The sequence below is a fragment of the Ammodytes marinus genome (genome assembly GCF_949987685.1).
Source record: "Ammodytes marinus genome assembly, chromosome: 4".
NCBI lineage: Eukaryota > Metazoa > Chordata > Actinopteri > Uranoscopiformes > Ammodytidae > Ammodytes > Ammodytes marinus.
Window position 1 is genome coordinate 16713808 of NC_137233.1, and position 18099 is coordinate 16731906.

The 18099-nt window shown below is 41.4% G+C and overlaps 1 protein-coding gene across 1 annotated transcript; it reads left to right on the forward strand.

Moving 5' to 3' along the window:
* Positions 1–271: 271 nt before the first annotated feature.
* Positions 272–10693, forward strand: rereb (arginine-glutamic acid dipeptide (RE) repeats b). The gene is made up of 17 exons (XM_080027031.1): positions 272–384; positions 1374–1422; positions 1901–2025; positions 3484–3583; positions 3689–3787; positions 3972–4052; positions 4177–4330; positions 4468–4554; positions 4721–4911; positions 5109–5264; positions 5728–5838; positions 6032–7131; positions 7513–7705; positions 7799–8504; positions 8596–8736; positions 8828–9002; positions 9171–10693. The coding sequence occupies exons 1-17, from the start codon at positions 359–361 to the stop codon at positions 9202–9204; spliced, it is 3528 nt and encodes a 1175-aa protein (XP_079883157.1). The 5' UTR covers positions 272–358; the 3' UTR covers positions 9205–10693.
* Positions 10694–18099: the final 7406 nt, after the last annotated feature.

Consider the following 18099-nt stretch of genomic DNA (forward strand, 5'->3'; position numbering starts at 1 on the left):
GAGATGGTGTGGTTCATGGACGCTCTTGCAGTAGCAGCTGATGATGATATTCCGCGGCACATGCTCAGTTATGTACACCCAGACAACTTTGAAAGCTTAGCTGTGGCTGCTGAGGTCATTGCACTGGGGGAGAGAGAGAGAGAGAGAGAGAGAGAGAGAGAGAGAGAGAGAGAGAGAGAGAGAGAGAGAGAGAGAGAGAGAGAGAGAGAGAGAGAGAGAGAGAGAGAGAGAGAGACCTACTCCCTCCACTACAACGCCTCCATTTTGAATAGCCATGTAATAGGGGATTCGCATAGTTTGTGTGTATCGCCCACTGCGTTGCGTAGTGTCAACAAGCCACATCCAAACATCCCTCGACATGGACGACCTGTTCAGTCCGCGGAGGTAGCTTCATCAATTCACTGTGTGCCTGCATATTTTATTCGCCGGGTATTAAATGTATATTTTTGTGTTTTGTAGCGTCACTTTCAGAGGCGTTTGTTTGAAATAGTCGGGGTGTCAGTGGTCACGAAGTTCGTGTATGGCTAACAAGCTAGCCAAATAACAGCGGAGTGTACTGTCTCGTTAGCAGCTAGCAGCTTCTTTTCGCAAAACGGCTTTCAGTGTGCTTGAATGCAGCGTACAGCTATTTATGCAGATATTATGACAAATAATATCAGATTAACCTTCTGCAACGCTGGCAAACATACTTAAAAAATCGACGGTTATTCACTTTGGGCTTGACGTTTAATGACATTCATCGCTTGTGTGTGTGTGTGTGTGTGTGTGTGTGTGTGTGTGTGTGTGTGTGTGTGTGTGTGTGTGTGTGTCAACGAAGTGTTGTGCGTGCTAACATTGATATTAATTATCGAATGCATACTTTAGCTTAACAATCAGCCACGATACGGGGTGAGCCCGTAAGCCAAATGTTGTCAACCTGTTAAAAGCTCCCATGGAGCACACACTGTTCTCGTAATGGTGACCGTAACAATTATCTGCTCATGTATGATTGATTGACAGTCATTTGCGGTAGCCAGCGTCGGATTTCATTCATGTAATATAAGGAAACGTCTCAAGTCCCCGCTTAGATTCGTTCACAGTGATTGAGGGGCGGGATGTTATTCTGCTGCTCAAAAATCTGTGCAGAGGGAGGGAAGCTGTTCGGGCTGCAGCCAAGTTATGTCCTGTCCGTATCGATCATACGTCCGTGGACACACTGTACAGCGTTAATTATCCTGATAATTAACTGATAATAGCGCCCTGCACTGTCCTTCGCCACTAGAAGACACTTACATTTACCTCTCATTGACCCTAAACACAATTCCATTCTATGCCAAATTACCTGAAAACTTATATTTAATGCATGCAATGTTAATTTTATTCACTTATTTCAGGAGCCTGAACAGCACACAGGGCGAAATAAGAGTTGGACCAAGTCATCAGGTACACACTGCTGGAACTGTAAAATGATTTGTCACATTTGAATAAATTTAATTTGACATAATGAATACATTCCTATTTATAGAATAGAATATTTTAATTTGTACAAAGTCTATGATCAAGAAGTATGTGTTCGATCTTTTGACTCAATAAGACCTGTCTGTCTAGTGTGCTTTATTTTTTTGTATGTCATACAGTGTCATACATTTTACTATTATGTGCTAGCCGGTACCATTACCAAACACCAGCAAACTATATTTTATTATAATTAAACCTATCAACATATTTAAAACATGTTGTAATAATGCACATGCTTGACAGTTACATCACCCTTAAAATGTAGACGATTTTTCAAAATTTCTTTAAAAGGAGTTTTAAAGATTTTGTGAACAAATTACATTTTGATAAAGGTGCCTTGTTTTATGTTTGCTGTTCTTTGTTGTATTTGCTGCTTCTTGACTTGTCTTTGTTTTCACTGCAGGCTAAACTTCCCGAGTTGCAGCCCCAACCTGCTCCTGGTTTTCAGACTCAGACAGACAGTGAGGAGCTGATGTGGACGCCTGGGGTCAATGACTGTGACCTTCTCATGTACCTCAGAGCTGCCAGGTCAGTGTCTGACCTCAACCTGGGCAAAAAGGAGCAATATATCTTTTTTGAATGTCAAATGAATGTGCTTTTAAAACAATTGTACCTGTAGATACTGTACCTATTTATTGCTTTAATAAATTACACTTATGGTGTATCTTAACTGTGATGGTTTATTGCAGTACTGTTAGTGACAATAAATAACATGTTGCTATAAACACATACTACTAATATGTCAGAGTATTATGACATGGTCAGAAAAGCAACGGAAGTAGGGGAGGTACTTGCAAAAGAAAACCAGTCTTGAGCCACTTTCACACATGCAATGTGACTCTGAAATGATCCAGAGTTTACTGAGATGTTTGTGTGAACACTAATGTCAGGGTTGTTCAACCCTGACTTTACCCAGATGGTCAGGATCAGGGGATGGGCATAACATATGTGAATGTGTCCCACACCCAAAATCTTAATGCTGTGTGCAGCATGAGTGAATGCTCCAGGTCAGACTGTCTGGATTATTTCCAGAGCTCATATTTGAAAAGGGTTTTGGTCTGATAATGTGAATGCCAGTGCGTTTGAACCTTTTAACTGGTTGCAAATGCAATACATTTAATTCAATTGAATAACTTGTGTCTTTTTTTTTTCAAGCAATCATGTGTGAAATGTATTGCTGCCCTGGAGGTAGCCTAAACGAATAGCATTAATGCTATAGCCTATTTACAGCAGCAGCAGGTGTGTAATACATTGGATTAATTTACACTTCCCCCTGCAACCAATAGCAGAGGCATTGGTCATCGCTTGACTGTTCATAATAACAATTGATAGAATTTATAAAGTGCTTTTTTGGAGGTCATTCAAAGACACTTTACATCATACAGAATCATACATGTAGAAAAAGAAAAGAAAATACAGAAATATTTTAAATAAGGTTTGAATTGGAGTCAGGTGTCATTATGCTTCCTTAAAGAGGTGAGTTTTGAGTTGACTTTGGAATGAGTTTATAGAGTCTGAGATGCTGATGTTTGAGGGGAGGGAGTTCCAGAGAGTTGGGTGCAGTAAGATAAAATATATATATATATATATATATATATATATATATATATATATATATATATTTAAGGATTCAAAAAAGTACATTTTTTCAATATATATTTTGAGGATTTTTTTTTTAAATTTGCCAATTTAATCATAATCGTAATTTTTCTCTGAAAATAATCGGCATCGGCACTCCAAAATCAATATCGGTCGGGCCCCAGTATGTTATTTTTAAACTGGAAAACAATTTCAATGGACATTTCTACATTGTCACTATTTGTGTAAAATAAAGCAGCAGGTAGTGAGCCAAATGTCAGGTAACTTTTCCTTTTAGCAGTCTGGTTAATTTCTGCTTTCTCGGTTTACCTGATTTATTCAATGTCATGTGAAAAAGAAATATATTGAATTCACCTATTAACAGAAACATGTTACTTATTCTTCAAGGAGCATGGCAGCGTTTGCAGGGATGTGCGACGGTGGATCCACAGAGGATGGATGTTTAGCAGCCTCCCGTGATGATACCACACTCAATGCACTCAACATGGTGTGGAGCTTAACTATTATAGTCACCGGTATCCAGTAAATAAAAAAAAAAGACAATCATTTTGCATCACAGATTTATGAACATACATGTTCCTCTCACTTCTAGCTACATGCCAGTCATTATGATGCAGCAAAAGCTCTCCAGCGTCTGGTTAAGAAGCCGCTTCCCAAGCTCATTGAGAAATGCTGGTCGGAGGATGATATGGTGAGACAATAGTTTGTAAGCCCTCAACAGTGTTTGTGCAGGGCAGGCAGATAAAATAAATATTTTTTAAAACTGCATATAAGTCTATTTATCACAAGTTTAACATTATCTGTACTGTTGCCTTTTGTTTCGCATCTTTAAAACATTGAATTAAATCCACCACTCTCCCTCATTTTCCTCACAGAAACGCTTCATCAAAGGCCTGAGACAGTATGGAAAGAATTTCTTCCGCATCCGTAAAGACTTCCTGCCCAGCAAAAAGACTGTAAGCAAACACTGTTTTCGCTTGCAGAACAATTTGTAAAGCATGCATTTATTTATTTTGGTTATATTTCTCATTGGAAACACAACTTTGATTGTTCCTAAAAGTCCTGTGTTGGTGTCATCAGGGGGAGCTGATCACTTTCTATTACCACTGGAAGAAAACTCCAGAGGCGGCAGGAACGAGAGCTTATCGACAGCAACGCCGACAGCCGTCCTCTCGTAAGGCAAAGACTCGATCTGTGGCCGCTCCAGTCAACACGCCATCCCGAAACTATTCAGGTGAGCCCTTACTATTCCTCAGAAATGTGTTGCCATTTTGTTTACCCTTTTTTATTGTATTAATTCATTTAGTACATCATTTTGCAGTCATGAAGTATGGCAGACAAATGAGCTGGTCTTGATCTGTTCTTTTGCAGTGGATCCGAGTTCTGCCAGTGAGGATGATCTTGATAGTGAAGACAGTGAACAGGAAATCAAGAGCTGCAGCCATTGTGGAACAACAAGTGAGTCCATGTCTTCAGCGTTCATTTATACAATCAGACAAAGTTTGTTATTTAATGTAATACTAATGTTTCTCAAATTTGTAAAGAGTGTTAATGTGAGAAAGTGAACCGAAGTATTTTGAGCGGTTTGTGAAACTTGTACCTCAAGCTGCTTTTTCGCAAACAGGTTCTAAGGATTGGCGCCAGGGGGGAAGAGACAACCCTTTGCTGTGCACGACCTGTCGCACATATGCAAACAAACATAACTGTCTGCCGGCAGCTCCAAAGGCTGGAGGTGCCCCATTTATGTTTAAACCTGTTAAAGAGGAAGAAGAAAGCAACAAACATGGCATGAGGACGCGGCGAAGCAGAGCACCTGTAAGCCTAAGATTCACTGAAGTCTTTATGTATAGTAATGTACATTTACAAGTAAATGCTTTTGCAAATGCTTTTTATTCAAAATATAATATATATTATAATACTTTTTGACTTAAAAATATCTTGTATATTAGGGTAAAGTTGTCTTTTTTCTTTGTATTAAAGCCATATTAAGTTGCGATTTATTTATTTTTAAGCAACTGTCGTCTTTGAGAAGTGGCCACAGGAGGCTCACAGGTTCCCCCACCAGTGAGGATCAGCAATCCAGTAGCCAGACCTCCCCAAGTGGAGCAAACACTTTGAGATCGTCTTCCATCGATAATAAGAACGAGTCCAGCAGGAAGACAAACAAGGTAAAAATAATCTAAACATTTCATATATGTACAGTTTACTATACAATCCTACCTGTGTGATATAATCTTATCAGACTAGAAGTCTGCCCGGGCCTGATTTCTTCAACACGCACCAACCTGCTATTTGTGTGTCCGCCATTGCCATTGAGTTTCTCACCGCAACCCGCCCGATCCCGCGAGGCTCTGACCCAAAACCCGTCCACTGATGATGAGGCTACTGTACAGTAGAGATAGTAGAAATGTATTCCATAACTGCTCAATTTGGCCAAGATGTTAAATGTGTAAAGAATCAGAATCAAAGTCAGGGAAACATCAAAAAGCAGTGTGACAATAAGTGATTAGGCCATTAATCCCAACCCAGCTTTAACTGATATAATACATGTACAGTGTATTTAATTGACTTAAACAATGTGTTCTTTGAGGATACATCGGTATAACTGGAAATATTACGCTGTGTCCACAGAAGATAAAAGAGGAGGTATCGTCACCAAAGACAACAAAACGTGTCCGGGAGAGTCCTGCTCAGGAGGCTGACGCGCCTGAAAAAGTTACACCTAAAAGGCCAAAGACACAGGTGAGAGGATACTCTTTATGTCAAATACTTTTTGGACAAAATCCTGTCAAAAAGTGCCAATTGTGACATTTGGTGCCCACCATGGATGGTAAACTTACAGTTTTACATAAAAGCAAATCTGTAGTAACATCAGGCCTAAAATAAAAATTCTGTGTAACCAACATAACAACGTCATTTTGTTTTGTTCCTCGAGGATCCACAGGGCTCCCGATCAGAGTGTGAGGCCGAGGTAGAGGAGGAAAGTTCTTCAGAAAGCCGCAGTGCTCAGGACGATGGCAGCAGTGACACCAAAGACATCGATCAGGACAACCGAAGCTCCTCTCCCAGCATTCCCAGCCCTCAGCAAGGCAACGAGAGCGACTCCGACTCATCCGCTCAGCCCAACGGCGTCACTTCAGAGTCCACTGCCTCTGCCGCTGTCCTGGCTGACACACCGGTCCCACAGGCCCTCCCCTCTCAAGGCCCTCCCATCACTCCGCAGAGCCCCCCTCCTTCTTCTCCAGACCCCCCTCAGCCAGCTATGCCTCAGTCAGCGGCCCTTAGTGGTCGACCGCAGCCCACCACGCACTTATTTCCTGGTCCACCGCCTCTTCCGTCAGCACTGGGTCAGGACTGTCCACTATCTCCAACATTTCAGGTCCCACCTGCTCTCAACTCTGCGCAGACTCTTCCTCTCCATGGCCCGACACCTCAGACCCTACAGCGACCTGCAGCCTTTTCTAGGGAGTCTCAGCTCACACAGCCCCTTCTGTCGTCTGGCCCACAAATCAAGCCTCCTCCCACCACTCCAATTCCACCATCACACAAACAGATGCCACACCAGTCTGCTTCACCGTTTCCTCAAATGCCCTCTAATCTCCCGCCACCCCCTGCTCTAAAGCCCCTCAATTCTCTGCCCAACCAGCATCCTCCGGGTGCCCCCCCACCCCCTCTTCAGCTCATGCCGCAGCCTTTGCCAACCCAGTCACTTCCTGCCCAGCTTCCAGTGATCTCTCAGATGCAGACCCTCCCTGGAAAAAGCATGACTTCTTCTCACCCACTGACTGCAGTGTCCCACCCTCTCACCTCTGTTCCATCTTCTGCTATTGGCCCTGTCCCGAGCCTTCAGCCGTCATTCCCGTCTCTTCCTCTGAGACCTTCAGTGAGCACCACAGTAGGAGGAACACAAATTCAGATTAAAGAAGAGCCACTGGACGAGATGGAAGAGGCTGAAAGTCCGCCATCTCCACCTCGGAGCCCCTCGCCAGAGCCCATCATCACGAACACTGCAAGCCATGCCAGCCAGTCTGCACGGTATGTCTGAAGACAGTCTTTCTTAGACAAATTCTTAGGAAAAAAAAGTGGAAGGTTTTTGTCTTAAATTAAAAATATTTATTATAGCAACTTTAACACAGTGATTTGTAAGAATGGGCGGGAGTCCTGAAATGTTTATAACTGGCTGGAATTGTGCCCAAATTACAAATATTAGCAACATTCTCCCTGACTTTTGATTGATATGAAGCTACTTTTTAGCTTCATATCAATCAAAAGTCAGGGAGAAAATACATAAAATGACATCTCTTTGGGAAAAATTCAGTTCATGTATCGTAAGCTCCTCAACTTCAATTATTCATGCTAATTTGTATGAAAGAGCCTTATATTCATTCATAAGTGCACATCTGTTATTTCTCTCAGGTTCATCAAACACTTGGATCGTGGTCACAACTCCTGTGCTAGAACAGACCTTTTCTTCACTCCACTTTCGTCCTCCAAGCTGGCCAAGAAAAGGGAAGAGGCTGTGGAAAAGTCCAGGAGAGAGGTTGAGCAGAGTGCTCGGCAAGAACGTGAAAGAGAGAAAGACAGAGAAAGAGAGGCAGACAGAAATGCTGTGAGCACAACATTTATCCCTTTATTCATTTTGTTAAACATCTTCTCTGTGACAAAGCATGTCTGACGTATCTCAAACACTGTTTGCTTACAGAGAGCCTCCAGCTCCTCCCACGACAGTCGTATGAGTGAGGGCCAGATGACGGCTCAGGGCCACGGACGCCCCTCCTTTGAGCAGCAGCCCACTACTGTGGCCGCCGTGCCCCCCTACATTGGCCCCGATACGCCTGCGCTGCGCACCCTGAGTGAATACGCTCGACCCCATGTCATGTCACCCACCAACCGCAGCCACCCGTTCTACGTGTCGCTGAGCCCTGGCGACCCCTTGCTGGCCTACCACATGCCTGGCCTGTACAGCGCCGAACCCAGCCTCAGAGAGCGAGAGCTGAGGAACCTCCGGGAGAGGGAGCTCCGCGAGAGGATGAAGCCAGGCTACGAGGTCAAGCCGCCAGACATGGAAACGATGCACCCCTCAGCCAACCCCATGGAGCACTTTGCCAGGCACGGGGCGATGGGCCTTCCGCACATACCCGGACCTCCTCACCCCTTCGCAGCCTTCCATCCTGGGCTGAACCACCTGGAGCGCGAGAGGATGGTGCAGCTGGCCGGACATCAGCTGCGCCCTGAGCTGAGTTACGCAGAGCGACTCACTGCAGAGCGGCTTCATGCAGAGAGGATGGCGTCTGTGGCGCATGACCCCAGCACCAGGCTGCAGATGCTCAATGTGACGCCGCATCATCACCAACACTCTCACATTCACTCACACCTCCACCTGCACCAACAGGATCCCCTCGGTCAAGGTGAGGACAGACTTAATAGATTTGAGAAGTTATTAAGTCAGCAGTGAGCGGATGACCTTTTATTTACTGTATGATTTATTTCTTCATCCAGGTTCAAGCCCTCATCCTCTAGAAAATCCCCTGGCACAAGGACCACGTTTTGCCCGTTTCCCCTTTCCTGGTGGCCCCATTCCCAACCATTTACTCAGTGATATTCCTCATGATCATGAGATGCTGCGCCACCCACTGTTTGGTTCGTAATCTCAGCTCTGATTATATATCTACAGCCCACAACTTGAGTCCCAAGTCCTTCAATTTGGTGTTTCCATATTTGTTTTCCATAGGAGCTGCATATCAACGAGAGCTGCAGGGCCACATTCCTCAGATGTCTGCTGCTCACCAGCTCCAGGCCATGCATGCTCAGTCTGCAGAGCTGCAGAGGATGGCTATGGAGCAGCAGTGGCTGCACGGGCATCACCTGCACGGAGGCCCTTTACCCAGTCAGGAAGATTATTACAGGTGAGGTTTGTTATGAATCAATTATTGGACTAATTCTCAGCTTCAAGAAAAAAAAAAAATTCTCCACTCTGGAGCCAAAACGATCAGAGTTATTTCACATTGCTTAGTTGATCTAATGTGTAATGTGCTCAACATGTTTACTTATCTTTTTTCTTTTCTTTTCTAAAGCCGTCTGAAGAAAGAAGGTGACAAGCCATCTTGAGCCTCAGGTGGTGCATGCCCTGACTCCCTACAGTCATAACCAATAGAATACTGTGTACTTTTGAGACTTTAAGAGAATATTTGCGTGTCCGTTTTATTGTTTTAATATATTTTAGAAAAAATATTTGTGGATCTTTACGTGCATTCCTTGTTCAGCACTTAATAGGACTGTCGAAGTCCGTCTGAGATTTTCATATCACTTAAGACTTTATACTAGTTTAATACCAAAATAATGAACCTACTCACCCATTCATGTGAGATTAAAAGTGACAGATTTTTCTCTAGCAAACTGTAAAACTGTTTCATATGCAATGATATGAATTTCCTAACGTACACTTCTTATAAAGGATATGAAAGCAGACTGATTTTGGTTTTTAGTTTAATTATCACATTTGATTTCTTAATAATTTCCTTGTACAGAATGACATTTAAATCAGTGTTTGAATGATTGTAACTAGCATGACTTCATTTTTCACCAAACTAGAGTAGCAAGTTGCATTGTGGTGTTTAGACTTTGAAAGCATAGTAGAGAATGGTCCTCTCTTAAATCTGCTAAATATTTGTCTAAATGCTAAAGTTTTATATATCAAGATATCTTTTCACAGTATAACTGAAACTTTTATTGGCTCATTTTTGAGATTGTAAATATGATATGTTCACAATATTCTATATGAATGAATACTATTGATATAGCAGTAGATGGGAACACTTGAGTCCGCACGATAGCAGTAAATCATAAGCTACAAAGAGTATATGGTATTATAAAGTAAGAGATCAATATTAATTGGACTATTATCTGTCACTACGTACAGACAAAAAGGTTTTATTAGAATAATGTATTTAAATTGATTTGTAGAGAGTTATTGAATTGGAACAACAATTTAATTTTTAAAAGAACTGCCTCTAAATTCAATATTTATGTGTCATAATATGAAAGTGTATCCATTGTATATTTATTTCAATAAATATTTCTGCGATGACATGATCTTATCTTTGCACTAGGAGTGGCTCTGTTAGAAATAAACACAATCTGTTGGAAATACACTCAGTTGCCAGTTTCTTAGGTACATCTAGCTAAAAATAGCTAATGCAGTCTAATACGACAGTCCTGCAATACGCATTTTCATCGTGAAGGCTAAAATGTTATGTTTTAGTTAAAAGGAAAGCGTTTGATGAACTGTGTGGGCATTTTGGAGCTGCCATTTGTGGTATTATTGAACCGAATTATATTTTTCATTTAAGTGAATCAAATAAACCGGGAACTGTTTGTATAAACTGTGGTAAAAAATAACGGTATGAATCCTGATTGTCCTGTTGTGTCCTTCAACCATCAACTTGGACCGAGAGGAGCATGGTATATTCATGGTTTTATTGCATTTGATCATTAATGGCACAGAATCTGTTATATATGTTTAATCATACGCACCCAGTCTTGTTTGACAAGAGATAGACGTGTTCGAACAACAATCGTTTCCTTTTCGATTTTTACACACAATGTTTTTGAACAGAAACAGTGTTAACAACAAATCATTTAAGGGTAAAACATTAAAGCATATGGAAATGTTTATTTTATTGCTCATGTATAAAAGAGATGCTATTAATTAAATGTGCTTAAGGTTTATATTTTGTCCCAACACAGGATGTGACTGAAGTGTCTTTGCAGCACAGCAGATTCACTGACCTTTTTTCACTATTCAATATTTTAGACCAGTATTCTCAACCTGGGGCTCCTGAGATGAAGGTTGTGAATTTATTACCGGAGTAGGAACAACACATTATTTGATACACACACACCTAACTGTGTAGTTTCATACTGTTTCTCTGAATGAAATGAAAATATTAATTGCGTAAAGCAGAAATGTTTTGATAGTTTTAGAATAAACTTCTTCATCAAACACAGCTCAAGCAGCCACATACTGAATCCTTTCCTTCAACTTTCATATACACCAGAACAATATCTACAACACAACTTTCTTTCAGGTTTTCATCCACTTTTTTACCTGTTACAAAGACTCCCCACATTTTCAAAAACCCTACAAGCTTCTTTTACAACTTAGCTCTATAGTAGCTGTGTGACACGTGACTTTACAGTATGGTCAATATTACAAGATCGGTTGAAATGTTTTTATGTTCAAAGGAAAGGTTGGCAATATGGTTTATTTTTCCTGTCAGCAAATTCCATTAAAGACCAAAACTAACAATTTGTAGCCAATGCGTGCCTCCTGAAGAGGTATATCTTAAAATGTCTCAATTAAAAAAAAAGTTTTTTGTTTTGAAATTGTATTCCTTACATTTCATTGTTCGTATTTTTTATCTTTCTATTGTCTTTCATCTTTCTTCTTATTATTGTAGCACATAGGCCCTTTAGGACATCTTCCATAGAGTAGGCTAGCTATTGCATTTCACTGCAGATGAACATATTAATGTGTTATAAGTAGGCTAACCATGAAACCTTGAAATAGTGGACTTGCTGTGAACTGCTCAGACCCTTATGATGGTATTTGGGACTGACATTACAGTGCCAATGTGTATTAAAGTAAGGAAGGAACATCTCATCCAGTGCAATGCACCCAGAGTGGTTCACAGATGTGTTTTTGGACAACAATGTCTGGTAAAGGAGTAAGCTACTGTAAATCAGTCTGTGGTTACATACTTTGTTATCAATTAGTTTTTGGTTTGATTCTTTAAAGGGAATTTGTTGACAATAAAAAAAATATAGAAGAATATCACCACACTTATCCTTTAAAAATCTCTAACCAGCTCCATGCTGAAAATAACTTCAAGCATCAGTTTGCTAACGTCTACCTTCACATGCTGTATGGTTAATGAATGCATACACAGAGACTGATTGGTAAATATATACAGTAGGTTAAAATTACTTTCATGGATGGACCCAAGGGACAATGTTCATAACGGACATCTCTTGTGTGAACATATCAGGGATGATCTTGAGAGGGATTCTTCTTCCTCACATACTGCCGCAAGTACTGGATAGCCGACAGTGCACTCACATTTGCCAGCAGAGCTGAATAGGAATAGGATTTCAATAAAGGTTAGTTTGTAGAACCGTATGTCTAACTCATTAACTGTACAACACTATTCATGTTCAATACTTACTGTAAAGTGCATATTAAATATAATATGGGGACGCCCTACCAACTGAGCTAAGTGCGCCCCATTAAATATAATTGACTAAATAAATCTAAATAAAGTTGTGTTATTGTACCTGCTTATAGGAAGGAGTGGATAGAGAACGTATATTTTAAAGGCATGTTAAGGTGCATTTTAGACACCAGGTTTTAGTTTAAATTAGTATATTAATTGCTGTTGTACAGCAAAATATTGCTTCTAGGAGTTTCATACCTGCTTTCCAGGTATCAGCAGCCTCTGGATCAGAGGATCTTAATACCCAGGAGGCAAAAGCAATGCAGACCAAACACATATCTGACTGCTTCAGTGTGGAGAAGATGCCCTCTCGTCCTGCAAGGGACATAAGTAAGACAAACAAAGTCAGATTTCATCTCATTGTGATTTGGATTTGGATGTGCTTTTTTTTGTCCAGTGCAGTGAATAAGAAATCTCAGACTTACTTGTCTGTATAGCTTCCAAAACCACTTGCTGCACTGCTAGATCTCTCAACAATGTAGAAGGAGTTGAAGCGACTCCCTTCTCAGTGAACACAGATACTGGTGGATCTGCTCTCTTGATGATTATCTTATCAGCATCAACTGGAAACACCCAGGTACCAGCCCTTCCACACCAGATGCTACCTTTGTCATGGAAGCGAATCTTCCTCATTGGCAGGAAACTTTTCCAGCCACAAAATCCCTGCAGAGCTACTTCAAAAGTCCCACAATCGCTACCTTGGACGAAGGCTCGAGACACAACTGCAGTTGGAGAGATGTCTTCCTGCACTTTCCAATCTGCACTCAGAAAAGCAAAGTCTGGATTTGGGAATGTGATTTCTCTGACGGTAGGGTGAGAACAAGAGAAAATGGGAATGGGTTTCCTTTCAGTGCACTGGAAATCATAGAGCGAAAAGAATGGAGTTTCATCCCTGAATGTGCAAAGAGTGTAGTCAAACAGGGGTGCCACTGAGATGTTGTCTGGATCATACACGGTGACACTCAGGGAGTCTCCCTTTGCTTTATCCTCTGGGGAAAAGTATTCAACGACATCAGAGACGGATATTTGATCATATGCATCTAGTAAATGGGTGTTGGGTAGAAAAGGTGCACATATCGGTGTTCCCAGGCTGTCACTCGCTTTAAGAAACACATTTTCTTCCAGAGATGGATCATTGCTGAGAAACAGACTACTCTCATCATTACCGAGTAACAACTGCAAAGATACATCCTCTGTGTTGAGAGCTTGTACATTGAACAAACTTTTGTTTTTTGGCATTGGTCTGGGCCAAGCATGTTTGCTTGAAGTTATATCATTTGAGTCTAGGTACTCAAAACATTGTCTGGTGAAGTCCTCTGTAGGAACGGGTGTCATCTTTCCTTCTGAGCTTGCGGACCCCTCTTCCTCGAAGTGAGGAGATTCACTTGTCCCCTTGTGGTTTTTTCTTTGAGGGTCAGGACTGGGGTTCCTACTGGAGCCAAGAAACTGCCAGTACTCTTCTTCAAAATCTGAGGTGGAAAACTCGCAGCTGGAGCGACCTGGCTTGGATTCGTCGGGCTGTGTGAAATAGTCTGAGTCAGCAGTATCGGATGTATCCATAAGGACACCATCAGACAAACTATACTCCACTGTATCACCCAAAGGGCTCTGATTTCTAGGGGATTCCGCTAAATCTGGGGTCACTGTTTCTTGTGTGTCCCTGGGAGATGGGCTTCTACCCATCCTTAGACGCAAAATGTCATTGATCGTCAGTTTTTCCATTTCATCCCAAAAAGCAGAAATGGCGTACACAGGTCGAGGGTCCCCCTCACCTTTGGCATATGTTTCAGGGGTGTCAGCCACAGAGCAAGGTGTTACGGTTAAATCGGGAACAGGGAGAAGGCTGGGCTGAGATCCTGAGGAGCAACCAGATACTGAAAGATTTATTTCTCGTGTTTGGGGTCCAGGTGTATCCGTGGGCATGCAGGGCAACGTGCTGTCTTTATCACACTCGGATTCGTCATCTGGCATTTTGTTTGCACTTTGGCCAGCAGGTTGAAATGTCTGGATAGGCTCGACCTCAGTGCTTTGATAACCTTCACAGTTGGCAGCTCTTACATTGCAAGAGAGAGTGCTTTCACAAGAAGGCAATTCTCTGTCCTGTGTTTCGTCTGCATGGGTATTCTCTGTTGGATTGAATAGAAAGCTGTCTGTCAGAGGTGATGAGCATTGTGGTTGACGGTTTTCTATGAGAAGATGCTGAGGTTCCTCCACTGATTCAGTAGCTGACAGGTAGCTTTCAGAATCATAACTGTGAGTGGAGAAGAACTCTTCAGACTCCACACGATCCAACCGTGAAGGGTCTGCTGGTACAAATGAGCCAAACAAGGTGGCCGCCAGGCTGCTTGGCTCATGTGTGTTACTGTCTCTCATTGGCTCAATTATGTTTTCTGTGTTGTGATGAGACATCACTTGTTTTTCTGACAAATTGTCCTCCTCACTGGACATGTGCGATAGATCTGAGATGACACGCACCTGGTCGCTCACAGGATTTTCCTCAGCACTTGAATACCCTGCTAATGTATTCCTCCCTCCTTCAGATTCCCTATTATCTTTCACAATCTCTAACTCTGAGGCAGTTTCAAGAGATTTCTCCTGGCATGGTGTTCTGCACATGTGATTGTCCTTGCGATTTTTTTTTTGTCTTCGTTTTTTTTTCAGAGGGGGGGCACGCACCCGCTGGCGTGCTGGATTTTCATTTATTGTCACAAACCAGCGCTCTTTTTCTGCCACACTGCTCACATCCTCGCTCACAGCTCTCTCTGTAGTGTGCTGTTCATTTGCATTGTTTTCGGGTTGGTTGCAAGCAAGTGGGTCAGGTCCTTGTATAGATTTGAGTTTACAAGTGTCCCTTTCTGTTTGCACATCTCTTTCTTCTTTTTTTATCTCTGTTGATTCTGCTTCCAAAGACTGAACATTTAGCTGCTCCGTCTGCGGTCTGATTGCAGTTTCGTCATTTGTCTCCTCTGTGATGTTGATGTTGTTTATATCAGGGTAACAGAGGCATATTTCAAGATCAACTGACTCACCTCCTAAAGCCCTCTGACTAATCTGAACTCCTTCAATGCGTCCTGCAGCATTGCTATCAGCTTCTTCACTGTTTGCGGAGAGGCTCTGCTGCTGTCTTCCCTGTTGACCCGTGCTTACTGAACTTGAGTTTCCTGAATCCTCTGAATCACTAAGGCTCAGGTTATCAGGGTAGGCGAATGAAGGCTTCAGCAGACCACACTCCTCACTCTCCTCAAAGAAGCTAGTCCAGTCATATTCTGCTATGTGCATGCTGTGATCTAAATCATCCATTTTGATACCTCATATGCTCTTCAGTCTAAAAGAAAAGCAGAGAAAACATAAAGATCAGTGTAAGACAATAGCAGGTATTTTGCATGAAAATTATGAAAGTGGCATCATCTGGGATGTAGAAGTAAATCCTTGGTTCCCCTGCTGGGTTATACAAGAAGTTAAATAAAAAAAATTGAGTTAAATATGGAGCATGCATTTGTCTGAAGCTTAACATTGCTTGTAATCTTCTGTCATTTGGAAACTGTGGAGCAGGAAGCGAGTAAGCTCATGTATAATTTCTAAGCTGGGGAGGTGAAGACCTCAGAGAACAGCAAAGCAACACCAGGACAAGCTCAATAACAGGCCCCAAAATACTCTGCAGACCTGCTCTGTCATATGACCCGATACGAAAAAAATCCAGCTGTCCAATGTCAGGGTACAACTCAAGGTATCAGCTTTACAAACATACCCAGACTCTTTTGTAAACAGAGTGACGTTCCAAATAAATACATAGATGCAATATGATACAAAAATTACAATATCATTTCACTTAAAAAGTCTCGTAACTCAAATACTTCATTAAGTATATTTTTGGCTATATTTTGTATTTGATAAACATTTGTATTAATTTTGTGGCCACAAGTTAAACGGTTTCCATTATTTTTCAGGTGCAGCTAGGATTTTTCATCTTCACCTAAATGTCGCTTCAACTGCTCACCGCCAAAGTCATTTAAGGTCTTGTCTATTCACATTGTTAAAACAGCCAACTTATAGGCCAATCAGCATAAAGCCGTTGTACATTCTAATGCCCATATGTTTCAGAAGTAGATATAGCCTACCTACCTGTTGCACGGAAAGATGAAGCGTCCAGTTTGAAGGAGTCACTTCTTTGTTCCTGCGCGGACATTTCAGCTCTGATGTCCGTCTGTCCTTGCATATGTCAGACTGGGGCCCTGCACTCGGCTGTTATAAATAGAGTAGTATGCCCAGTCACATGTAGCTGCCAGGGCAAATGTCCTTCCCTCCATTCCCATAGGTGTGACATTTCAGAACACTAAAATACAAACCCTCTTTACATTTATCAAAGGTGAGATTGATAATCAGTTCCATTATTTTGCTACCAGAGTGGATATTCTATAGTTAAAAATGTCAAAATCGAAAAAACTCATTGGGAACACATGAATTCTAAAGATACCTTCAACTAAGGGACTATTAAAATAGGGAGATCGAAGCAGATTCTTCCACGGAGGCGAACGTTTCATCCAAATCATAATAAAAAGCATATCAGGAAAGAAACCTAAGAATAATTTTGTCATTATATTAAGGATTGAACACAAATTGCAAACATTCACCTACGTACAAATATATCAAGGTGAAATGGGAAAAATAAATCAATGTAAATATTTCAGACGATTTGCACATGTGGAGGACACATCATTCATCAATCTACTAATTTAAGAATCTGGAGGGAATACTCGTGGAATAATCTGATTTGTTTCTTTATTGAATCGAAAGTGAAAAGTAAGCAGCTGCACAGATGTCAGACATGTTGGAAGGAATGTTAGTCTTATAATTGTGACCATTCTCAGAATGTCAGAAAAGAACTGTATTTTGGGAAATGAGGTCCCTAAAATGAGTTAGATGTTCTATATCTTTGTAAACTCCAAAAGGAAAATGTTATTGCAAGTGATGTATATTTGATCAAAATACTGCTAGTAGCCGGCTTCTATTTGTAGATCTGTTATAATGTTGTTGCAACTGGCATGCAAATGACAAACATTTAGTGGGGAAAAAAAGTCAATATTTTAACAAATGTCTTATATTTTCTGAGATTATGCATACTTTCAAATGTTTTCTTTTGATTGAAACATGATCTAAATAAGGCTCAGGTTAGGATAGGATTTGTGTTGGAATATTTTATTTTACTATCACCCAATCTGAGGGGTATACTACGAAACAAACTCAACAGAGCCCGGCTCTCTTTTTTTGATCTGGTTCAACATAACACATACCCTCGCTCAGAGCTAACCGGTATCACGAAGGAAGTTATCAACCTCTTATGTTGAACCATAGATAGTAGCCAGTGTTGAACGAGGGTTTCGGCTTCAGGCTCTGTGCGCGTCCCCATGAAAGGGGCCATTTGACCCGTCATTTGACTCTGCATCCGCACAAAATGGACTGATCTTGTGCCGCTAACTTTACACAAACGGACTGATTGCGAGCAGTGTGTCGCCAACTTCATTCAAGAGGAAGAGTTTGTCAGTCTGAATTATTACAGCAGAAAACGAGCCGAAAAAAAACTCTTACTGCAATTAAGGAGAGTGGAATGCTGCCAGCATGGAAATTATTTATTTATCTTGCCGATCGTTCTCGCAGTGCGTAACGTGACATTATAAAACAATGAAACGTTGAACTCGGATTTAACACTATACCATTTAGCCTAATATAGGCT

Excerpts from the sequence above, each read along its gene's own strand:
- rereb (XM_080027031.1), top strand. The coding sequence starts at position 359 with ATGGACGACCTGTTCAGTCCGCGGAG. Across the intron at positions 1,423-1,900 it reads GAGTTGGACCAAGTCATCAG|GCTAAACTTCCCGAGTTGCA; the intron begins GTACACACTGCT and ends TTTTCACTGCAG. Across the intron at positions 4,053-4,176 it reads TCCTGCCCAGCAAAAAGACT|GGGGAGCTGATCACTTTCTA; the intron begins GTAAGCAAACAC and ends TGGTGTCATCAG.